General features: G+C 44.2%; 1 protein-coding gene across 1 annotated transcript; it reads right to left on the bottom strand.

Annotated features, from left to right (window-relative positions):
• Positions 1-5,755: 5,755 nt before the first annotated feature.
• LOC113425225 (uncharacterized) lies at positions 5,756-17,768 on the bottom strand. The gene is made up of 12 exons (XM_026687278.2): positions 16,543-17,768; positions 13,907-13,965; positions 12,967-13,127; positions 12,561-12,688; positions 12,133-12,191; positions 11,717-11,853; positions 11,499-11,623; positions 10,843-10,901; positions 10,273-10,427; positions 9,423-9,532; positions 8,554-8,667; positions 5,756-7,339 (listed from the first exon to the last, which is right to left on the bottom strand). Exons 1-12 carry the CDS (start codon positions 17,743-17,745, stop codon positions 7,313-7,315), a joined length of 2,337 nt encoding a protein of 778 aa, XP_026543063.2. The 5' UTR covers positions 17,746-17,768; the 3' UTR covers positions 5,756-7,312.
• Positions 17,769-24,831: the final 7,063 nt, after the last annotated feature.

Here is a 24,831-nt window from a genome sequence, read left to right as displayed (position 1 = left end):
TGAATCTCGGTTTGTTTGTTCATTTTTTTTCACAATGGAATATAGTAGAACCTAGAAAGTGGAAGGTCTCTATTGTTGATACAGTGTTGTCTAGTATAGTAAGAGGTGGTAGTATGGGAGGGTTTCTTCTAAAGTCTACCACCATTTCTACAGTTTTGAGTGTGTTCAGTTCCAGATTGTTCCGGTTACACCACGAGGCAAGTTGTATAACCTCCTGTCTGTCTGTGGATTCGTTGTTGTGTTGAACGAGACCAATCACTGTTGTGTCATCAGCAAACTTCAGTATTTTAACAGATGGATCGTTTGAGATGCAGTCATTGGTATATCAGGAGAAGTGGAGAAAGCACACAGCCATGAGGGGCCCCTGTGCTGATTGTACAGGTATCGGATGTGATTCTGCCTAGCTTCACCTGCTGCTTCCTGTCTGTTAGGAAGCTTATGATCCACTTACAAGTGTGTTCAGGTACCGCTAGTTGGTTTAATTGACTTAGAAGAGTGTCTGGAATGATGGTATTGAATGCTGAACTGAAGTCTCCAAAGAGGACCCTTGCGTAGGTATTGGGAGATTCAAGGTGTTGTAGGATGTAATGCAGAGCCATGTTAACAGCATCATCTGTCGATCTATTTGCTCGGTATGCAAACTGCATGGGATCTAACAGCGGATCCGTGATGGTTTTCAGGTGGGACAGCACAAACCTTTCAAAGATTTTCATAACTGCATATGTTAGAGCAACTGGTCTGTAGTCATTCAGTCCCTTGAGGGAGGGCTTCTTTGGCACTGGGATGATGGTAGAACGCTTGAAGCAGGAAGGAACATAGCGCAACATCTCTAGGGATCTATTGAAGATTCGGGTGAAGATGGAGGCCAATTGGTCAGCACAGACTTTTAAGCAAGAAGGAGTTATCTTGTCTGGCCCTGGTGCTTTTCCTGGCAGCTCATTCGCCAAGCTGGGCATCGGGGGAAGAGGGATCCAGAATGTAAGCTAGGGTGTAAATGCAGATACAAATAGTCCTGGACTGACAACACTGGGCTGAGTGACCGTTCAAAGTTACAACGGCACTGCAAGAAGTGATGTAAGGCTGCTGTCCCACACTTTTACAACTGTTGCCGCATCCCCGTGGTCACAAAATTCAGACGCTCGGCAACTGACTCATATTGGTTGGCTGGTTGGCATGGGAACTTTCCCCTTCTTCTCAGTTCTGTATCCAAGAGGTTGGTTTGCTTTTTCACCTTCTCTCAACCTCTCAGGTTCAGGTCAACCCCAACTATATTGCGATGGAATCCAGACTTCACAAAATTCAGGCGCTCGGCAACCGACTCGTCCTTATGACCATCGCAGTGTGTGTCCCACGAGCAATGAGGTCTCCCTTCTAACAAGCTACGTCCGTGGGGAAGCAGATTCGCTTTAAATCTGTTTCAATCTGGGTAGAGAAAGTCCTCGACATTCGACCACAGTGGGGAGGGAGGCTGCCTTGGATCCATTCACAGAAGCCACATCAGGACTGAGGACCGTTGGTTCTCTGTCAGCATTTGTTCCCATTGACACTGTAAATCGTGAGCTGGCAGAGGGGATCTTGTGGGGCTCGGGGCAGGCTGGTTTCATTTTTCATATGTGCGTACTTTTTTAACCCCCCCATGCTGTAGCCAAACAAGAGGTTTTCCGAAGAGCTTACAAGCCTCCACAGCAGGTCCTGAGCTTTCCAATTGAAAAGGGATGGCACTGGGAAGGGGAAGAGGAAGAGGAGAAGGAAAGAAAAGGGAGGGAGGGAGAAAGGGAGCGGAAGGGGAGAAGGAAGAGAAGGAAGGAAGGAAGGAAGGAAGGAAGGAAGGAAGGAAGGAAGGAAGGAAGGAAGGAAGGAGGGGAGGAGGGGGATAAGAAGGAAAGGAGGGAGAGGAAGGAAGGGGGAAGAGAAGGGAAGGAACAAGGGAGGGAGGGAGCAGAAGGAAAGAAGGGAGAGGAAAGGAAGGAAGGAGGGAAAGAAAAAAAGTAAGGAAGGAGAGGAAGGAAGGAGGGAGAAGGAAGGAAGGAAGGAAGGAAGAAGGAAGGAAGGAAGGAAGGAAGGAAGGAAGGAAGGAAGGAAGGAAGGAAGGAAGGATCCGAAGGAAAGGAGGGAGAGGAAGGAAGGGGGAAGAGAAGGGAAGGAACAAGGGAGGGAGGGAGCAGAAGGAAAGAAGGGAGAGGAAAGGAAGGAAGGAGGGAAAGAAAAAAAGGAAAGGAAGGAAGGAGGGAAGGGAAGGAAGGAGGGAGGGAGAGGAAGGAAAGGAGGGAGAGGAGGGAGGGAGGGAGGGAGGAAGGAAGGAAGGAGGGAGGGAGGGATCAGAAGGAAAGGAGGGAGAGGAAGGAAGAGGGGAAGAGAAGGGAAGGAACAAGGGAGGGAGGGAGCAGAAGGAAAGAAGGGAGAGGAAAGGAAGAAAGGAGGGAAAGAAAAAAAAGAAAGGAAGGAAGGAGGGAAGGGAAGGAAGGAGGGAGAGGAAGGAAAGGAGGGAGAGGAAGGAAGGAAGGAAGGAAGGAAGGAAGGAAGGAAGGAAGGGAAGGAAGGAAGGAAGGAAGGAAGGAAGGATCAGAAGGAGGGAGAGGAAGGAAGAGGGGAAGAGAAGGGAAGGAACAAGGGAGGGAGGGAGCAGAAGGAAAGAAGGGAGAGGAAAGGAAGGAAGAAGGGAAAGAAAAAAAGGAAAGTAAGGAAGGAGGGAAGGGAAGGAAGGAGGGAGGGAGAGGAAGGAAAGGAGGGAGAGGAGGGAGGGAGGGAGGGAGGGAGGAAGGAAGGAAGGAGGGAGGGAGGGAGGGATCAGAAGGAAAGGAGGGAGAGGAAGGAAGGGGGAAGAGAAGGGAAGGAACAAGGGAGGGAGGGAGCAGAAGGAAAGAAGGGAGAGGAAAGGAAGGAAGAAGGGAAAGAAAAAAAGGAAAGGAAGGAAGGAGGGAAGGGAAGGAAGGAGGGAGGAAGGAAGGAAGGAAGGAAGGAAGGAAGGAAGGAAGGAAGGAAGGAAGGAAAGAAAGAAAGAAAGAAAGAAAGAAAGAAAGAAAGAAAGAAAGAAAGAAAGAAAGAAAGAAAGAAAGAAAGAAAGAAAGAAAGAAAGAAAGAAAGAAAGGAGCCAGATCCATAATTGGGCAGAACCACCCTTGCAACCAGGCCAGAACACAATCCAGAACTGAGCTTTCCAAAAAATCTTTAGCCAGGTGGAACGCAACCCTGCCAATGGGAAGCAGAGAGATCCAAAACATCTGGCTAGACTAGAGCACGGAGGAAAGGAGGCATGCATAGAGAAGGCATTGCTCACTGGGTGGGGCAGGGATCAGCTACGGCGTTCTGACCAAACATGGCTTTCTAAGGAGAAGAACACAGGAGTCTCTGATCCTTCTCCCCGCACTCAGGAAAGAAAATAATCACAAGAAAATAATTAAAACTCTACAGCAGGGGTCTCCAACTTGGCTGTTTTAAGACCTGTGGACTTCAATTCCCAGAATTCCTCCTCCAGTCATGTTAGCTCAGGAACTCTGGGAGTTGAAGTTCACAAGTCTTCAAGTGGCCAAGGTTGGAGACCCCTGGTGTCCAGACAAGACCCACACCCAAATGAACCAGCTTATTGTAATGTTACATCCACGGAATCTCACCAGTCTGAAAGAATATTCTCCGTCCCTCTTTACATCCAAGAAAGTAGGGGGAAGTTTCTGAGGATCATTAACCAGTGGGACTGCTTGCCACTAGAAGTTGTGGGTGCTTCCATCATTGGAGGTTTTTAAGAAGAGACTGGACAGTCACTTGTCTGAAATGGAATAGGATCTCCTGCTTCAGCAGGGGGCTGGGCTAGATGACCTCCAAGATCCCTTCCAGCTGTGTCCCAATTCTGAAATGTTTCCCACACCCATATTCCTTCTCTGGGCCCAGCTGCCTCTTACTCAACCATCCTCCTGGCTGCAGCTCCTCCCTTACCCCGCCAGGTCGTTTCTCACATACATTATAGTTGGCTACTTCATATACGAACGTGTCCCAATCAGATTTCAATTTTTGAATGGGGGTTGTGTAGTCATTGCTACCAAGCCTCAGTAGAGGGCAATCTTGCCAAGGAAATGAACTTTTTATTTGCTAAACTGATAAAAAAAAAAGTGACTATTTGTGTCTTAACTTTATAATCTCCCACCAGCCATCCTCCTCCTCCTAACCAGGTCTTCTCCCCGCTTCGCCTTTTGAGATTAACGGAGATAATCTCAGGGTGGCCAGCTAACTGAGCCAAATAAGACCTACCTATGACAAAGGTGGACAATTTTAAAACAAACTCTAAGGCAGGGTGTCCAACCTTGGCAACTTTAAGACTTGTGGACTTCAACTCCCAGAATTCCTCAGCCAGCTTTGCTGGCTGAGGAATTCTGGGAGTTGAAGTCCACAAGTCTTAAAGTTGCCAAGGTTGGACACCCCTGCTCTAAGGCTATTAAAATATTTGATGAATGTGGCCTTGGGAGCCCCACAGAGCCGAACCTGTAACATAAAAAAGCAGGGAAAGCTTGAAAATGAATTCAAAGTTCAAGGCAACCGTGGACAAACAATATAATGAGCGGCGTCAGATTGCATTCTGCACGGAGAACGCAAGGTAAACTCCCGTCTCTCGGCATCCTTTAGAAGTTTGTTTAAAGGAAGAAACACAGGTTCAAAGTGTAATTAAACAGTCTCACCGTCCAATTTAACCAACAAAGATAAAAGAGAAGGCTTAGGTTCCCAAGTTTCTATAATAAACATCGTTAAAGTCTTCTCCGAGATATCGCGATCTACCTCGAATGAATTTTTTTCCCCCTAATGTTTGATCTCACGGGAATTTTTGCAAGTTTGGGGGAGACAATAGCTGGATGGAGTTTCAGCGGTTGGCAGTTATTTGTGATGTTTTTAGAATGCCCATATCCTTCTGGACGGTGTGCAATGAAATTACTTGGGCTGCGTGTTAACAGGCTGCCTTGTAGCGGTCTAAATAGGCATTCAGGTTAAGTTCACAAAAGAAACGAGAGATTCCCAGGTGATCCAAAACCAAATAATAGTTTAATTTAGCATTATATGGGAACCCAAGTACCTAACAGAGTCTGTTTTGTTGTCTGACTTAACCGTTTGTACGGAGTCTTGCAGAAAGATTGCAGAAAGTACGACTTCAGCAACAAGAGTGGTCAATGCTTGGAATGTAGTACCTGACTCTAACCCCCACTCCTTTAACCTCAAACTATCCACAATTGACCTCACCCCATTCCTAAGAGGTCTGTAAGGGGTGTGCACCATCGTGCCTACTGTCCCTGTCCTATTGTCCCCATTTATTGGTACCTATTTCCTGCATTCTTACTCATGTTTATACTTGTAAGCGACTGACAAATCAAATCAATAAATGTGGTTTAGGCAACTGACCACCAGAAGGCAGGAGAAGCAGCAATGGATGGAAACTAATCAAGGAGAGAAGCAACCTAGAACTAAGGAGAAATTTCTTGACAGTGAAAATAATTAACCAGTGGAACAGTTTAACTTCCAGAAGTTGTGCGGGTTCCGATACTGGAGGTTTTCAAGAAGAGATTGGACAGTCTGAAATGGCATAGGGTTTCCTGACTGAGCAGGGTGTTGGACTAGCAGACCTCCCAAGGTCCCTTCCACCTCTGTTATTCTGTTAACTTCCCAGGAATTTCAGAGAAAACCATCTTTCTTAACCATCTGTAGACACACCCTGCCTCTTCCCCAAATTCTATGGCTTCCCGCACCAGATACTCAAATAAGGTGTGAGGCAAAGGTAAGTTTCTTACAATTTATTCAGGGCTAGATTTTAATACAACAAAACGTTTTGGTGGCTAGAAGCCTGGAAGAAGTGACTTCAGCAGTTATGTTTGACTTGCTCACTGTTAAAACAAACAATAAAGTCCATCAGATGGTGAGACTAAGGAAGTAAGAGTAGGAAGGAAGTGATGTGCGGGGAGGGGGGAAATGACAAAAAACAAAAACAAAACCTCAGCAGTTCAACAGGACTGCCTCTGTCTCGAACTGCAACTCAGCAAAGTGGATATTTCACCTTTCCCAAAAATGCAGAATGGACGCAGCTGTGATAGGCAACGGTGAAACTTCAGGAAGTGTTTAGACTACAACTCCCATCCTTCCTGCGGGGATGGGAGCTGTAGTTTGACAGCCCCTGGAGAGTTACGCATCGCTAGCAGCGGAATAGAGTTAAGGCAACGGAGCTGGGAAAATTGTCAAGCCAGGGAGAAAAGGAAGAATTAAAAACATGAGCTGTCAATTCTCGACGTCATAATACTGCAATTAAAAAAAACAAAATATCCATTTTGCCTTTTGTTGGTTCCTCTACCATTTGGGTCTTGGGTTCTTCATGAGCACACTGGGCATAAAAAGATTTCTAAGGTTCAGACAGTGCTAAAAAGCAGCTTTGGAAAATCAAGTTTTGAGTTTGGGAGGTTATTTTAGGAAGTCAAAAAGAGGAAGGCTGAAAGTCAGCTTAGAATGAGGAACTGGCAAAGATTTAATCTGGAGTCAATCCAATCCGATCTGGGCATCAAATCAATTCCCTTGGAGAGTTAAATGGCATGTCTCCAAAATCTGCTAAGTTATTTTGGTGTGAGTGCAGGAAAGACCTTTTCTCCATCAGTTTGGACCCTGGGATCAGTTGTCCAGAACCAATTGGAATCCTCCCATCCATTTTTCAAATCCAACCATTTGGATTGTGTTTTTCACATTCTGCACAGCCTACAAACATATCACATTTTTAAAAAGAGAGATTTTAAAAAACGACGGTGCCACATTCCTTCAGTTTCACAAGCTTCCAGTTTTGTACATGTTTGACAGTCAACCATCAGGCCTTTCAACCAAAGGCTATTTTTCTACTTCTCCCAAAAAAATTCAAAACCTAACCAAATGCAGTTCCCCTCCCCTCCTCCCACCCCCAAGGTTAAACTTTTCTATCTGAAAAAAACATAGGGAAAATGGAATCGTTCCATTCTCTTTCACACAAAGAATAGCAAGGAATACTTGAAAGACATCATTTAAAAGATCCAACTTATTATAATAAAAGAAACCGGGATGGCTGCTTTGGGAGAAAAGCATCTTGAGGGTGGACATCTACCTCCAGAAGCAATAGAAAAGTGTGTATCCCGGCTGCCTTTCCTTAAAAGCTCCTAGCAAAAAACAGAAACACAGTTGCCTCTCTAAAACCATGTCTAGTTTTAGAGACTTTTCCACAGAATAAAACTCAGGTTTCAATCTAATAAATTGGCCAGTGACGCACTGTGGCATTGACAAACGGAAAGGATTGCAAATTTTTGTTCTGGTTCAGACATTCTGGTATTCAATTGCAGGAGTCCTTGATCTTTGCCTGTGGATTATAGGAAAATGAGTTAGTCCTCAAGCTTATAACCACAACATTCCTGCTGCTAAGCGAGACATTTGTGAAGTGGATTTTATCCCGTTTTAACACCTTACTAGACACAGTTGTTAAGGAAACACTGCCGTTGGTAAGCTAGTAACATGGATGTTAAATGAATCTGGCTTCCCCATTGACTGGCCTTGTCAGAAGGTCACAAAAGGGGAATCACATGACCTCAGGACACTGCAACCCTCATAAATATGAGTCAGTTGCCACTTTTTTCAGGGCCATTGTGAACTTTGAACGGTCATTACATGAACTGTTGTAAGTTGAGGACTACCTACAGTTAGCATCTCCACAAAATGTCCACTGAGTAAAAACCACACTAAAAAATTAAAAGGTCTCCCTCATGTCAACTCATAAAATATTTCAATGGTCTTTTTAGAGTTGCCAACAGAAAGGGAGGGGAGAGCAGTGCAGCCGCTTGGAAATCGAAAGTGCATTCCATAAATGTTTTCAAAGATAGTAACTAGGTGACTGAAGTTTCTGCCGTGCAAAATTCTAACTGGAGAGCATGATTGATGACTCTTGGCTATGGAGGTGTCCCATTGGAGAATATGAATTATGATACACCCAGAGGGGTGGGGGGAAAACCAGGGTCAAGGGTGACAATGAATGATGTGCCTCAGAGTCGGCTACACCCAGGCAGTGCCGGACATGTTAACTCCCAATAAATCCATTTGAAGTTTTGGAAGTTTGGCTCGAGACTCATGATTTAATTGGGGTCACTGCCGGAACCCTGACACCTCGCACATCTGTGTTAGTAGTTTCCGTCTCTAGGGGGCGGTGCTCATCTCCGTTACAACGCCAAAGAGCCAGTGCTGTCTGAAAACGTCTCTGTGGTCATGTGGCCAGCATGATTAAATGCTGCAGGTGCACGGAACGCTGTTACCTTCCCACCAAAGTGGTCCCTATTTTTCTATTTGCATTTTTACATGCTTTCAAGCTGCTAAGTTGGCAGAAACTGGGACCAGCAACGGGAGCTCACTCCATTACACGGTGCTAGGGATTCGAACCGCTGAACTGCCAAGCTTTCTGATTGACAAGCTCAGCATCTTAGCCACTGAGCCACCGCGTCCCTAAAACCACCCCGGTGGCCTAGAGATTATTTTTTTTTTCCTGGAAGGACCTGTTTGCAAAGTATCCCCACCTCCCAATTCTACCTCTTCAACAGTAGCTTGATATCCCGGATTATCCAGCTCAAATACTTCTATATGCACTCCTGCATCAGATTCTCTGTTGATTGTAATTTTGCCACGGCGAGCAAGTGCTTTGGGCTTCAAAGAAAAAGAATAAAGCTGTGAGTTAGAATAAGATATAGACATCTTTGGAATTTCTGAAAAGGAGCACCCACTCCCGGAAGCAATTGCAAATGTCCCATCTTTTCTTTAAAACTTCCAGTTTTGGAACATCCACAACTTCTGGAGGAAAGTTGTTGAATTGTTCTCACGGTTAGGAAATTCCTCCTTAGTTCTAGGTTGCTTCTCTCCTTGATTAGTTTCCACCCGTTGCTTCTTGTCCTGCCCTCGGGTGCTTTGGAGAATAGCTTGACTGCCTCTTCTTTGGGGCAGCCCCTGAGATACTGGAACTCTGCTATCCTGTCCCCCGCTAGCCCTTCTTTTCATTAAACTAGCCATACCCAATTTCTGCAACCCTTCTTCATATGTTTTAGCCTCCAGCCCCCTAATCATCTTGGTTGCTCTTCTCGGCACCCTTTCAAAAACCTCAACATCCTTTTTTTAATCTCGTGGCGACCAAAGAACCAGGTTTAGGACTCAAGATTCAGAATATGAATCTGAAGAAGCTTCTCTAGCTGAATCTGTAGGATTGTCAACCTTGGGAGACTCCAAGGCAAGAATTGCCGGGAGGTGATTAAAGTTAGGCCCCACTTGGACAATCAGATGAGGATGATGTAAGGCCACCCAGCCCCTCCCCCACACCCAGAGAGTGGGGAGGAACAGAGCCGAGATGTTTTGTGAGGTCTTTTGTCCAGCAAGGGAGTAAAGCTCTTGATTAGGGCTGCAGCTCTTACCAGCCAAAGGAAAGTAGGGACAGCAATTACAGCAAGAAGAAATATAACGATGAGGACTATAGCATAGACTGGGACACCTGATTTTTTCAAGGAAGGCTCCAGCCCAGCACCTAAGAAATGAAGAAGAAGAAAAAAAAGAATTAAATCAGGTCATACACCCATGGCAAATTCTGTATTAGCTCACACCGTATTATCCCGGAAAGGGTTAAGCAACCTGCCCAAGGTTGCCAGGTTAAGAATGCCCAGCAGCAGCTCCAGTGGGAACCAAAGCCAGGAATTTTAATACTCATGAAGATCTCCAGCTTTTCTTTCTCATCTTCTGCCTTTTGCAAAGCAGCCCACCCCAAGCATTTTCCCCCCAAGAGCCTGAATCCCTGGCTTCAACGGGCTTGAAGAAATGAAAGTTGTAGCCTGAGGTGGTATCCAGCAGGTTCTGAGCAGTTCTGGAGAACCGGTAGAGGAAATTTTGAGTAGTTCGGAGAACCGGCCAAATACCCCCTCTGACTGGTCCCGCCAACCCCATCTATTCTCCGCCTCCCATTGAGTCCCAGTTGATTGGCTGGGTCTTCTTTGGTTGCCCTGAACAGGAGAACGGAGCTGGAAAGCAGGTTAGTGGGGTGGGGAGGGAATGCGGATTTTGCAGTAACCTTCCCCCAGAAGTGGGGTGGTAATGGAGATTTTACAGTACCCTTCCCCTGCCTTGCCCACCAAATCATGCCACACCCACCAAGCCACGCCCACAGAACTGGTAGTAAAAAAAATTGAATCCCACCACTGGTTGTAACCCAACATGGGTTTAGAGGACACTTGATGCTTCCTCTTAGAACAAGAGGTCCAAATGAAATCCTACCTGCCACAGTAAAGGAGAACCGATCCACTTGAAAACTTGAGGAATCTAGGTAATCTTTTGGATTGACTGAAAATGCCAGAGTCTGGAGAACATCCTTGTTGCTTGGCGCCGGTTGCTGGAATATCACATCTCCATAACAAACGAGAGAGCCACCTCTACACAGTTGCAAGAGAGAAGACATGGCTGAAGGAGGTTGATCTAGTTCACACCTGGTGTTAAAACCCAGGTTGCTAATCCCACAGTGACTAGCCAGGTTCACCCACTGCACTAACCCAACATCCAGAAGTCACGTTACGACTCAGTTCTCCGAGCCCAGCCTCTATAGAGGCCCCCAAAGTTGTTGGTTTCAAGAAAAAGCTAACGTTATGGCTTCACCCTAGACTCAAAGAAGACCCTAATAAGAATTCTCCAAATAGGATGGATGCCAGCATGGCCAAATTACTAACTCGGAAGGTGTAAACCAACCAAACAGGTAGATTACTAAATTGAAGAAAAGTGATCTCAGCTGGCATCAGCAACAGGCTACCTAATAAGCAGGCTATGAAAAACAGACAAATTCAGTTAACTTACGTGATCCTACGGATTGCCACTTGGAGAAGATTTTTGTATTTGCCAAGTATTCGTGTCAGCTGGAAAGCAATCATTTTCACAAGGTGAGCCCAGATCAGAGTCCTTCTAAGCCTTACGCATCACCTTTTCAGCTATTACGTCTCATCATTCCAGCTCTAACTTGGCAGTAGTCTCCAAACTTGGCAACTTGTGGACTTCAACTCCCAGAATTTCCCAGCTAGCATGGAATTCTGAGGAATTCTGGGAGTTTGGAAGTCCATAAAACTTAAAGTTGCCATGTTTGGGGAACCCTGCCTTACACCATGTGAACTTTAAAGAAGAAGAATTATCCTGAATTGCTTATCCAGAGCTGAACCTGCCATGCATTTCCAAGCTAAGCTTAGGAAATCTACAGCTTCCAATTTATCATTATCACAAATATTGCAGAGATGAGAAACTTCACCAGAAGAATCTATCATTCAGTCCCTGGTTAGAAAAGAACTACGCAATTAGACCTAAGAAAATTAGACTTTATAATCTATATACCCTTTACTGTTTTAAACAGGCATAGAAACCTCCTACATTCTTTAATGTTCACAATAACGAACACCAAAAAGAGTTTTCAACCAGTTTTGCAACGGATGAATTTAAATTTCCAGTAATCGTTTGTATCTCACCGTATCAGAGAGATCTTTGGCGATGTTCTGACGTTCTACAGAAGAACGCTCCAACATCTTCTCATTGAATATTCTGTTGGTTATCAGGAAGGAAACTGGAAAGACTTGAAGACTCAGCTTGGAACCTAAAATCAGAGAGTTGCACGTAAGGAAAAAGGTACATCTCCCCTGAACCCAAGCTCAGGCCTAAAGTCAGTCATGGATCTGTACCTACTGACCATTGATGGAGAGTGAGATGAGGTCCACGGAGACATTTGAAAGCCCAATCAGTGCCTTGAGAATCCAGTGAACGTCCACGTGACTATCGCTCTTGATGAAGATATTTCCATTTATATCAACACCACCTTGGGTATTTCTGTATGAGAGGAATTATGTTAAGACTTGACTTCCAAGAGAAGTGAAAATTCAGCATTCGATATTCATTTGACTGCAAGCATAGATGATAGATAGATGATAGATAGATAGATAGATAGATAGATAGATAGATAGATAGATAGATAGATAGATAGATAAAATAGATAAGATAGATATAGATGGAGGGAGGGGGAGAGGGAGAGGGAGGGAGAGGGGGAGAGAGGGAGAAAAATGTCCAGACCACTGGAGAATTGATGCTTCCCAGAAAGTTGTTACTTACCGTTTATCAACAAGCGAGATCAAATGAACTGCATATCGGGTTCCAAGCAACAGTTTCATCTGTACAGGCAGAAATTATTGTATCACTGAGTCATAAATTCAGTTTGCAGAGTTAAGAATTAACTCTGCATCTCAACAGAAAAACACTTACGACCTTTATGGGCAAGTTCTTAACTTCTCATCCCTCCCAAAAACTTGGAGCATACTTACAACTCATTAAGCTTAAGGTTTCCTGGCACAGAAGTTCATCAAGGAAAGTTATCTGAGATCTTAGTTTGGAAGCAGTAGACCAAGTATGGGTGCAACCTACCCATTTAAATGCCTGGGGCATTTAATTTAACCAAGCAGGACTGGCTAAACTCATCCTCAATGGCCCTCTCTTCTATCAGGTGTTCTCCATGCCTGTCAGGGGCATTACCATTCCATTACCTTGATCTTCAGACTTTCCAAGTGTTCTTGGACAAAGTTCTTGTCATCAAAGGTTGATATGGACCCCATTTCCAGGAGACTGAAAAATACAGCCAACTTCTCAGGTTCTAGATTTTTCAAGCTGAATCCTAGTGAAAACAGAGGACAATTTTAGGAAGCATGTCAACAAGCAGAAGCATCTTCCCATTACAAATTTAATTACAAATCAACCAATAGATGTAAATCTAACAAATAAATTCCAGGAAGCAAATGAAGTTTGCTACTGCCTTGTTGCAGGAAGGAAATTAAGTTCCTTAACTAAGCCCGTTGTTTATGTAAATGAAGACTCAATCATCCAGGCCGAAAGTATCTAAAAAGGTTAAACCATGGCAACTGGACTAAAGCTGACCATTGCCTGGTGACTCACCATTTGAATGCAAAGATCTCACATCTATCCTCCAGTCAAAAAAGGCATCAATTCTTAGACTCTCAACCCCCGTCACAATTGTCCGTATGATGTCAGATGGGGTGGGAAAAAGGCCCATTCCCTGGAACACCACCTGGCTCTCCACTATGACAGATCCATTCCTGTGGGACAGAATTCAGGAGAACATCTATAGGCACTTTTTGCAAATGTGGTGGCCTGACCTTCACAACACCTTCCTAGCATGTTAGAATTCCAGGAATTGCCAGCCAGCAGTCCAGGACGTCTAAATGCAACCACTGGAAGGGCCCAGGTGAGACAAAGTTGTATTATGGTTCCATCTCACACATGGTGCCTTTGTCCAGAAAAAAAAAGAGGAAAATCTCTAGAGAGAATACTCTCTGCATATATCACTCCATCTTTCCTGCTACATGGGCAAACAGGACTAATGATGGGTTAGAATTAACATAGATTTTTTTTCCCCAAATGATCCAACTGATTCGAATCTGCAATTGATCTGGTAAACTGTTTCAGAACTTCTGTTCAAAGCATTCAGTTGGGAGAATTCTACATACATGCAAAATCAATTTAGAAAAACCAATGAAAAAAGGGCTATTATTATACCAGCACAGAATCGATTTATTTTATTTTCATTTCATTTATTTATTTATTTTGATTTGTCGGTCACTTACAAGATGATATACGAATAAACATGAGTATGAATACAGGAAATAGGTACAAATAAATGGGGACAATAGGACAGGGATGGTAGGCACGATTGTGTGCTTATGCCCAATTTAAGAGACATTCCTTTCAGAAACCAAGACAGGGCAAAGAACTGCCCAAATCTCCATAGTGGTATTTCATACCCTTGTATCTATCCTTAATTCCATGGGTTTCTTCCTGTCTAGAAACTGAGCGATAAACTTGGCAGCCTACTTACAAGAAACGAAGAACCCTTGCGTGCAGAAAGTTCTGATAGGTAGACAATATCTTCTTTAACTGGAAGCAGAACAATAAAATAGATTGTTAAGGAGCAGTTTTGCCCAGAAGAATGTTAAAAACGTAGGAAGCTGGTAGGGAAAACTCTAGATGGATAATCCATGGATATCGCATAATGTTTCTTTTCTTGTTCAACAACCAACTTTGTTGCAATGGTGGATACCAAGATCCACAAGATCATGAAAGCAAGAGCAGCAAATCTCAGTAAGGTCTCTTTAATGCTAGTCTTGGGGTAAACAAAGACATGGAAATTATATTTTCAACCCTTATTAATAGCAAGTTCATTAAGTTCTGAAGACTAGCCTTCAGAAGTTCTGTGTGCTCCATCACCCAGATGGCTGGAGACTTTTAAGAAGAGCCTAGATAGCCACTTGTTGGAATGGTAAGCTAAGCTGTCAATGGACATCTCACCTTTCTCTTGATTATTTATGTCTCCTCTCCCTTGTCCCAAAGATGCCTTTTCAAGAGGCAACTGGGCTTTCCTGTTTCCTGAGGATACAGACAAACCTCCAAGTGGCCTCAATGACCCCCTAAAAGGAAGCAAATGACCAGCTGTCTACAAGGAATATAAATCCTTCCGTTCCCCACCATCCAGTCAGAGCCGAAGAAGCTTCTTGGATGAGAAGCGAAACGTCTTCAAAGAAAAACCAGAAAGTCCAGTTGCCTCTTGAGAAAAAAGCACTTTTGGGACAACTACGACCTGGATGACTGAGAATCTCCATGGACATTCTCCTTTCCCTTCCACCGTATTCCCAGCCTCCTGTGTGTCAGCTTGGAAGCCATTTTTCTTTGGGGCTTCTGGGCTGCCACATTCAGCGCCTGGGAATTTGGGAGGGGAGATTTCAAGGAGTGGTGGAAGTATTAGCCACAACAACATTCCTTTCTCACAGTCAAGGACATGTAACCCTGTACCTGGAGGGGAGTGACTGGGGATAGTCTCCAGTTGGAACGAAGTAATGACTGGACCATGTGATGGATTGTTGGATGTAGGGGTTGGATTTTGGATCCTCTTTGAGCTAAGGATAACCCGGAAATCTCAGATTTGGGGTATTCCTCAGATGTGCCAATAGGACATCTCTAATAAAATGGATCTTTGTGAAAATGATAGTCTTGGAGTCTTTTCCTTTGGAGGTTGTTACTTGGAACGCTGATGCTGTGTTCATACACAAGAGATGAGTGTTGTAGTCCACATTTCCCTTGGTACCTTACATAAACAACCTATGATCTCATATCACACCATATATATAGTCCTTCCTTGCTTCTGCAGGCTTGTTCTGTTGATTACCTTCTAAAAACTTCCTGTACTGACCTTGATGCACAGACAGACTGTTATTTATTTCTCAGCACCAAAAGACCCCACCAGTCTTATGTCATTTACTTCAACCTTATCGTTATTGTGAACAGAGGGGAGGATGAATTGACAGACGCCTGCCAAGAAAAGCAATCTCTCCTGGAAATGCCCTTTGGCAAGCATCTGCAAGTCCTAAATCAGATCACCTTCCTACATGAAAATGTATTTAAGCCAAGAGAAGTCAGGGATGGGACTTCAGGGCAGACCAGGAAGGTGCTACGCTCAAGCTGGCACCAGATGGGGTTCGTCCACAATCTTTTTCAGAGTTCCTCTCTGCAGAAAAGACACTTATGGATCCATTATCTTATCATTTATATCAATAAAAGTTCTGGGGTTCTTTGCCCTGTTGTCTTGAATCCTAAAAGACCTACAATCTCCAACAGTAGGAAATATAAGTGAAAAGTTGCCTGAAGCCATTACTCCAATTGAAGAAGAGAGATTACATGTTTTCACCCTTGAAAATTTAGCTCAATAGTCACAAATATCTTAAGAAGGATACAGAATCAACCTCTGGCAACTTTTGCTGGGTTTCTGATATAGCAAGGAATCTCCTGGAGAACCTCTGCACAACATATTGGATCAATAATCCAGTTTTATATGCAATAGGTTTGTGTCAGGGCCTGCCCCCTTATCCATGAAGAAACTATGGATAGAATTTTCATCTACAGATCAATGCTACCTAGATTAGTGACTGGAGAGACAAAGCTCTCCAAGATCTTCCCCGACTCTAGTTCCTTATGAAAACCAAGCAACATCGCCAATGGTGAGGACCCCATTTGGAATTGCAATCTGATTAAACTCCAGGGGGTAATGTGTCACCTACCTCAGTCTACCTATGTTAGACTGAGGAGCAGCGTTTTCAGAGGCCTTTTCACCCACTCTCTGATGCTTTTTAATATCTCTACACCTAGGTCCTGAAGGTCAGAAACTTGAGCCTCCTGAAAACCCTTTTTTGATCTTTGGAATCCAGAGCTCTCAGGTGTTACCTGGTTACCTGTCATAAAATATCAAGAATTCTGCCAGTTTGCTATCTTTCAATTCATCAAGGGCCACTAAGGAACTGTGGAAACATCGTAGACTGAATCAGTGCAGGAATACCCTAGCAAGAACATCAACATTGGATTATATTCATTTAAAAAAGAAAAGGAAGCTTCCAGGAAGGGAAGGGAAGGGAAGGGAAGGGAAGGGAAGGGAAGGGAAGGGAAGGGAAGGAAGACAATGCTTACTGTTAACTTAATTTCTTTTTCCAGTTTCTTATAACTTTCAGAAGACTTGTTCATCAGGGAGCGTGTGTAATTTATTTTGATGAGACGAAACCACAAAGATAGAACACGCATTGCTGGAACAGTTGAAGCGAATTTACTCGGGGTCAAATTCTCCTTCACTGACTGGTTCAACGGCGAGGTGTTGAATTTGGACCTGGGCTGCTGTGAAGAATGATCGTGTTGGACTCCAGTCACAATTTTTGTTCTGGATAATGTTGTCGTCTCTACCTCTTTGGACCTGGACACCTTGGCATCAGCAAGGGTCACGTTCTTCTCGGGTTCCATTGTACCTAAGATAGCGCTCAAAAACTTTCTAGTCAAGAATGGTTGGGAAGTCATGCTTTGAGATGATATATTCTGAAGTGGTGTGAAGATACTCGCTGGGCAAGAGATGTTCCTACAAGTGGATTTTGACTCAACTGGAAGAGTTCTTTGAATGGTCCACAGCGTAGTTGAAGCAGAAAACATAGGAGTTGCCTGGTTGGATTTGGTCTGCAGGGAAGATGATGGATATGCAGGAACATTAGAATTACTGGATGTGGAGAATCTTGAGCTACGAATGGACAAAGTTGTTCTGCCGATCGTTTGTATATTATTTGCAGTGGAAGTACCTGTGACCTGGTGTCCCAATGCGTTCTCCAGGGTGACCATCACAGAAGAGGTACTTAAGCCAACTCTGGGAACTTTTGTAGGTAAGGACAATGCTATTCCATCCACTGTATTCCTTGACTCTAGAGAAAGGGGTGTGGCACTGAATGACTTTGTACCTGTAGGTATCACCTGCCCTTTTCTAACCAGGTGGCCCTCCGTAATGTTAATAAATGTTTTCGAAGTTGACTCAGGAACACTGATTCTAGGGAAGGGAATGAAGGTAACGCTAGATGATGAAGAGTGGTGAGATGGTGTGACTAAAGATCTATCCAATTCTATCAAACCTGGAAGAGAAACTGTGGGATGAGATTCTGATGGACTGGGAAGCTTCTGTTCAACAGAAGGCCTACCAAAAGACTCCAATGGAGCACTAGTGGTATGTCCTTCTGGAAGATCAGTGTAGGTCAGTCTAGTTGAGGTTGCTCCAATTGGATGTAGAACATCTCCTGTATCTAAATGTGGGAATGATGGAACAGAATCATTTTTTGTGGTACCAAGACTAAATACCTTCATCACCAAGGAATCTGCAATTGTCTCAGGCTGAACACTGGTCAGTTTTCTGACTGAATCAGTTTCCATAGCAGTCAGAGGAGAATTTGAAGTAGGTATCGCTTCCACACTTGCTGTGATCTGTCTCTTTCTTCCATAGTATTGGGTATCTAATAGCTTCCCATAATCAGTAGTGTGGGCTGTAGTTTCCAACAGATCGGTCTGAAAGGAAACTCGGAGTCTGGTTTTAGCATTTCCAGAAAGCAGCGTGCTAAATGGTGAAGAAGTCTGATGGTTCAAGAAATGGACACTGATACTGGTTGTATCAGTTTCACCTTTTGAGAGGGTACTCACTGTAGGATCAATGTAACCTTCAACTATGGAAGAAGCGTTGCCCTTTGGTTCCAGTTTGATTACTTCCACAAGGGAGCTATTTAGCCTGTTATGAGAAGTCAAGGAGACTTCATCTTCTTTTGAAGTTCCAAAAGATGAAGTTGTTGGAAAGCTTTCGCTGTGTTCTTTCAACACAGAACTCTGTGGATTGGCTTCCTTCAGAAGGCCAACAGTTGCAGTTGCAAAAGGAAGCTGTGCCACTCCAAGTGAAACTTTGTGCCTTGGTGTCGTGGCTACAGACGAAGGAATAGTATCAGTAGGGCCTGGCACCATCTGATCGCTCTCATTATTAGCCACATCAAGAGAAAACTCCAATGGAGATGAGCCTGCTGGACTGGAATTTGTCAATGGCATCATGAAACTGACTTCAAGCTGTTGAGATCCCTGCCAGATGGAATCCGATGTCGATTGTTGGGCTGAAGAACTCACTCCTGTAACTAAGCTACGGATAGTCGGTGAGGCTGTGACCCTTTCTTCCGAAGGATGGATTGCTGTGGAATTCTCTTGATCAAGATGGGATCTAGCAATTGCAACGGATGGAGGGAAAACCTCATGGAGCTCAACCCTTCTGGAAATACGTCCACGTGAAGACAAACTGAGGCTCAGAGGTTCCATCTGCTGTTGAGTGGGAACCCCACTGGTCTCTTCTGACTGATATTTTGTCGAGGTAGCAGATGTAGGCATAGCAACATGAGCGGTGGTTTCAACGGGGTATCTAGCAGAGACCCAAAGGGAGGAGAAAGGATGAGTTACAGGAATGATGACATCTGTTGGGGTAGCAACCAATCCAGCAGTATCATATTCTTCATTATACTTGGCTGTCTGGTCAAAGGAGGTCTTTCTTGAGTTGGGCACATGAGATGGAATAGAAGTGGGACCTGATAAGTTATGGCTATGAGATATGAAAAACTTGGAAGCATCAGAGCTTTGAGCTATTCCTTCAATACTTGATGGGAGAAACCTTGATCTTCCCTCAATGGTGCCAAGAGATTCTGTTCCAGTAGAAGAAACCATATCCTGAAGACTTGTACCCATGGAATGAACGCTGGCTAATGTTGAGTAAGATCTTCTGATGCTCTTTCTGTCATCACTGAGAGCATCAAGATGTTGAGGAGGGGAGATATGAGACTGGCTGGCATTTCTCTGGCTTACACCAGTTTGATTAAATAACCTGCTAAAAGGCAAGTCTGTTTTGGGTTGGCCCCACTGGGCATGTCCGAGATTTGTGGGTTTCTCAGTAGAGATGGTCGTGACATTGCCAGTTGGCCAACCAATAGCAGAAACTGTATTTAAAAAGCTTTGATCTTCCTTGCTGGCAGCAGTGGTGAAGAAAAGAAGAATGAAGAAGAGAATGGGCCACCTTGGTCTTCTGTGGGCAAAGGGCTGGTCTGCAGGCTGAGGTCCTCCTGTCCCTTGGCATGCTGTAGTAGAGGAACCCAACATGGCTGCTTCACTGTGAAACAACAGGAAGTAAAAGTTATGTGAGCAAATGTGCGATTTTCCAGAATATTCTTCCTCAAATCAAATTGGGAGCAACTAAAGTACAACTCCTAAACTCCCTTTTTGTGATCCCTTCCAAGCCAAGTAACTCAATTTTGGAGGGTTTTTGCAACACGCAAATGTATTTAGCTAGCTTGGGCCCCATTAGATTGTACGAACTTGCAAGCCCCAAACATCCTAACTGGCAAGTTTTAGGTTGTATGTGAATGCATAAGCCACCTTCCATTGCAATGAGTAATCTGCAATTTTATCTGTTTGGGGATAGCAAACTTTCCTCCCTGAGGGGCCTGTCTGGACTGCAAGTCCCATCTTCCTCAGCCATTATGGCCAACAGCCTTGCAGGCTTGAGACCAAGAATTGAATCTTCTGGATTATGTAAGCAAGCACCTTTTTTCTTCCTCTAAAAAAACTAGCCTTGGAAGCTAAGCAGGGAAAGAACAGATTAATTCAGGGATGGGAGGTCACTGTCAAGATTTGAGACAGAAAAACTATCTCCAATAAAAAGATGTTTTGGCTTCAAGAAAAAAGCAAAATATCTTCAAGAAAAAAAGAGGAAAAAAAACAAGTTCCGTTGCCTTTTGAAAAAGCACCTTGTAGCAAACGGATCTTCTTCTTTTTTTAAGCCAAACCCTGCTTCTAATCTCGCAGATCCCCAAATGCTGGCTAGAGAAAAGTAAGCTAGAGAATTGTGGCTTAAGGGAAATTGGTTCAAACTGGTGGAAGGAAAGCAGCAAAGGAGAGGGCAGAACGCTGCTTCCCCAAAATGTGTCCTTCGTTACATAAATCACAAAATCCTTATTTAAATGCTGCCCTTGTTGGGTAATATAGGGTTCGTGCGTTAACCAAAGGAAAGAATATCAACTTTTCCCCATTTTTTTGATCATTTACTCGGGTTTGAGAAAGAGTAGGATAAAGCAACTGGCCTGGGAGGGCGCAGAAAACAGGGAGAGTCTGGAGAAAGAAAGGGGCGCGCAGCAATACTTGTGAATCAGATCCTCAGAAATGTGGTCTCTGGAAGGGATCCAATGCTTTTGGGTCCCACGCGCCCCAGCGCGCGCACTCCCATAGCCACAGGGGGAATCACGCTGGGGGGAGGTTCCCGCTCTTGCACCCTCGGCCCAGAGACACGCGCACCCCAATCCTTCAAGGCCCCTTGCGCTGAATCCGGAGGCACCTGCTACCTAAATGCCTCTCATTCTTGGCAAGGCCTTAGCAAGCAGCCTTGCTCCAAAAGCGACTCGCCACGCGCGCACGGCGCACTACAACAGCCAATGAGGCAGGCAGGCAGACACATGGGGATTGTAGTCCCCAAGCCTTAGGAAAGGCTGCTTCGGGGGGGGGGGAAACACCCCCACAATGCACAGGAGGCGAGTTGAAATGCCCCGCACCTGGGCCCCCCTTCCCAGCCAAACGCCCCCCCAACTCTTACCTGCGACCTGGAGCGAGGCGAAGGAACCTGCGCCCCTCCTAAACGCCTAATTGCGAACGATTTGGTGGGCGGGCCTCTCTCGGATTCCCAGGAGGCCAATTAGCACCTTTTAGGCGACCGAGGGGCGCCTCGGGAGGGGCTGAGGGAAGAGGGCAGGTGGAGGAGAGCTAGCCAAACTAAGTTTGGCTTCTTTGCGCAGGCTGGTTGCAGAATAAATGAATGAATAAATGAAGGACTCTGGAAAGTAAAACAAAGCCAATTTTTTGAAGCCTTTGCGCGGCAGGATTGCCAACTTACTGGCTGGGGCCTGCACCTACGCCTTTACCAAATGCCAGCAGGGACCACTCCGTGCCTTAAGTCAGTGCTTCAGTCAGTGCTTGGGTAAATCGCCCAACATGGGGTAAAATTGGCTTTCCTTTGCATGGCCCATCACAATAGGAATATATTAAATGGACTTAGATTAAAAGGAAAAAGTTAAGTGCCTTTACATCAAATGCCCCAACTTCTAAGTGTGTGGCGAGCAGCCTTGCACCCCAATTCTGCCCTCTGCCAACTGTTGAAGTTCAGCCTAAGGAAAGCTAACCTGGGACTCTCTGAATCAGAGGCAACTTTTAAACGTGACAACTTTTATGACTTGTGGAGTTCAACTCCCAGAATTCTCCAGCCAGCAGAGCAATTCTGGGGAGTTGAAGTCCACAAGTCTTAAAAGTTGCCAAGTTTGGGGCAACCCCTGTTCTGAATGGTTGAAAGTTAAACCCTCCTTTCTCAAACTTGGCCATTTCCAGGTGGAGAGACTTCCAATCCCCAGACTTGTCATTAATGGCCACCCTGATTATGGAATTCGGGGATTTGGAATCCACATAATTGCCAAGATTAATGAATGATGGTTTAAACTCATCATACTGATAGAAAAGAATATTTGTAGCTCAGGGTTGGATTGTGGAGTCCTCAGAGCTCTCAGAGCTTGGTTATGTTCTTGCAGACATTTTATTACCAAACTAGGTAACATCATCAGTGCTAGAAGGGGGGTGAGGTTTGCTCTGATGTTTAGATAGTGGCTTGCCTTCTCAGTGTTGGTGGTATCATCTTGGTGGTTCTTTCATTAGGCTGTGGTTTACTGTTATCTTGGTTGTCTGCATTGGTAGTTCCTTGCTTGGGGTATTTTTTACTTCTTATTTGTTGGTCTAGTTTGGTGTTGATCTCTCTTCATCTGAGTGTTGATTTTTGGTGAGGTGTTTTTGGTGTTTTTGTTTATTTTTTGTTTGGCTTTTATTTATTTAGGAACTTTATATTGCTGCCTCTTCACACATGGCGACTCAAGATGGCTTATAGGTATATAAAAACCTCATATGTAAAACAATAAAACTAATAGAAGAGAAATAACATATAATAAATTAGTATATCTGCACTCTTTACTGCTTTTGCTCTATTAGTGTTCATTTTTACCTTCTTTAAAAAAATTATAAAGGAAAGCTTGCTATTATTTGCTTCTATGTTGACGTGCTTTCTGCTATTATGTATCTTAAGATGGAAGAATCCAGAACAATAATTCCATTCAAAATAAACAGAAGTGGAAACAGGTTAAGAAAGATTATAACTTGGAGAGACGAAGAATCCCAAACTCCACTTAAAAGAAGTTATCCAAATTTTTTGTCACTCTTACATAAGCTAGCTAAGACATCCAGAAGAAGAACAAAGGAAAATGCAAATCGTTCAAGTAGATCCTGGAATGTTGGGTTTTGTGGGGTTGTTGTTGTTGTTTTTTTGAACCATTAAAAAAAAAACCTCAAAAGTTTAACAAAGATTGTGAGTTGATGAGAATAGACCTAAAGAGATTTAAAAGACTGGAGGGCTGAATTTGGAAGAAAAGGAAGTCTCTCTTTTAAAAAAGGCTTTGTACGAATTCTGGTTTGTTTCTCTACAAAAGCAAATTGGGATTTTTTAAAAAAAAAATTGAAACTTTTTAAAAGTTTACACTGAATGCATCTAAAGGCTTAATTGTCATGTTTGGAATTAAGCAGAGACAAAGTTCTTATCATAGTGATTGTGTTAACAAGGCAAAGGTTCCCCTGGCCCATGTGTGCTAGTCCTTTCCAGTTGTGTTAATAGCTGCAAGCAATTCCCTAGCAGGGCCATAAATCTTGGGTGAATGGTTGTTAATCTCTTCTGATTGTTTGCATCTCTAAGCTTCCCTGTGACTTCATCATTTATTCTTCTTCTCTGTTCCCCCTCTGGCCTCGGCTCCAGGCCAAGAATACAACTCTCACAATAATAATATATGTATATGAGGCCTCCAGGCCAAGAATACAACACTCACAATAATATATATATATGAGGATATCGGCTGTAATCCACCGTTAAGTCACAGAACAGCCCCGTTAAGATGGATTTTTGCTGCAAAAAGCTCTTTGGATGGATTTGGTAAATATTTTAAGACTGGTTTACTCAAATCCCACCTTTACTATTTTTATAAACATACCTAATACTTCCTCCTCCTCCTGGTTTTCATCACAACAACCTTGTGAAGTGGGTTGGGCTGAGAGAGAGAGAGGGACTGGCCGAGCCACCCAGCCAGCTTTCATGCCTAAGATAGGACTAGAACTCACCATCTCCTGATCTCTAACCTTGTGCCTTCCCTACTAGTCCGAACTGGCTGGTTGGCTACCTCTTCCTCTGCCCCTCCATCCATTCATTAATAAGGAACACAAGAAGTGATTATAATAATTCTCATCAAAGGTCCATTTAGTCCATTCATTATAGATTGGAAGAGATCCCTACAAAGTCCCCGTAGGTGGCCATTCAAAAGCCAGTTAAACACCTCCAGCCAAGGTGAATCCATCTCTCGAGAAAATCTGTTCCACCGTTAAATCATTTTTAGCAGTATTAGCAGTAGGGCCAGTCTAATCTAGTGGTTAAGGCACTAGAAACCAGGAGACTCGTGAGTTCTAGTCCTGCCTTAGGCATCAAAGCTAGCTGGGTGACGTTGGGCCAACCACCAGGAGACTGGGAGTTCTAGTCCTGCCTTAGGCAGGAAAGCCAGCTGGGTGGCTGGGCCAGTCCCTGTCTCTCAGCCCAACCCACTTCACTGTCTCCTGGCCAATCACCAGGAGACAGGAGTTCTAGTTCTGCCTTAGGCATCAAAGCTGCCTGGGTGACGTTGCGCCAATCACCAGATGGGGAGTTCTAGTCCTGGCTTAAGCATCAAAACTGCCTGGGTGACGTTGGGCCAATCACCAGGAGACTTGTGAGTTCTAGTCCCACCTTAGGCATTAAATCTGGCTAGGTGACTTTGGGCCAATCACTAGGAGATGGGGAGTTCTAGTCCTGCCTTAGGTATGAAAGCCAGCTGGGTGACTTTGGGTGAATCCCCAGGCAATGGTGAGTTCTAGTCCTGCCTTAGGTGACTTTGAGCCAGTTATGCTCTCTCAGCCCACCAAATCCCAAATGTTGTGAGGAAATACAGGAGGAGGAAGGAATATTAGGCATGTTCACCACCTTGAGTTGTTTATTAAAAACAAATAAAGGCAGAGTATCGCTCAAATAAATAAATAAAGGCAGGCTGTGACCATTATTAGCTTCATTTCTTTGATAAATTCAGGGGTTGCCTTTCCCAGAGTGAGTGGTTGGATGCCACTTCTGTGAATTGACTCATTTTAATTCCCAAACATCAGAAGCTCTCTACTTTCCTAGCACCTTGGATAGGTTTCTCAAACCGACTGGCCCCCACCGAGTTTTGCTTCCGAGGGAACAATCGACGGAGACAGCAAGAGAAGTCGCGAAGTCACCAC

This window comes from Notechis scutatus, chromosome 11 (assembly GCF_049901735.1).
Source record: "Notechis scutatus isolate UNSWTSFEM ecotype Mainland chromosome 11, rNotScu1.2, whole genome shotgun sequence".
Lineage (NCBI taxonomy): Eukaryota > Metazoa > Chordata > Lepidosauria > Squamata > Elapidae > Notechis > Notechis scutatus.
The sequence above is the reverse complement of the archived record's forward strand: the minus strand, read 5'-3'. Positions and strand labels throughout refer to the sequence as shown.

Coding starts and splice junctions, on each gene's coding strand:
- LOC113425225 (XM_026687278.2), bottom strand. CDS start 17,745: ATGAAGGTATTTAGTCTTGGTACCACAAAAAATGATTCTGTTCCATCA. Junction 13,966..16,542: donor AAAAAGAAATTAAGTTAACA/GTAAGCATTGTC, acceptor TTCTGCTTCCAG/TTAAAGAAGATATTGTCTAC. Junction 13,128..13,906: donor GCAAGGGTTCTTCGTTTCTT/GTAAGTAGGCTG, acceptor TCTGTCCCACAG/GAATGGATCTGTCATAGTGG.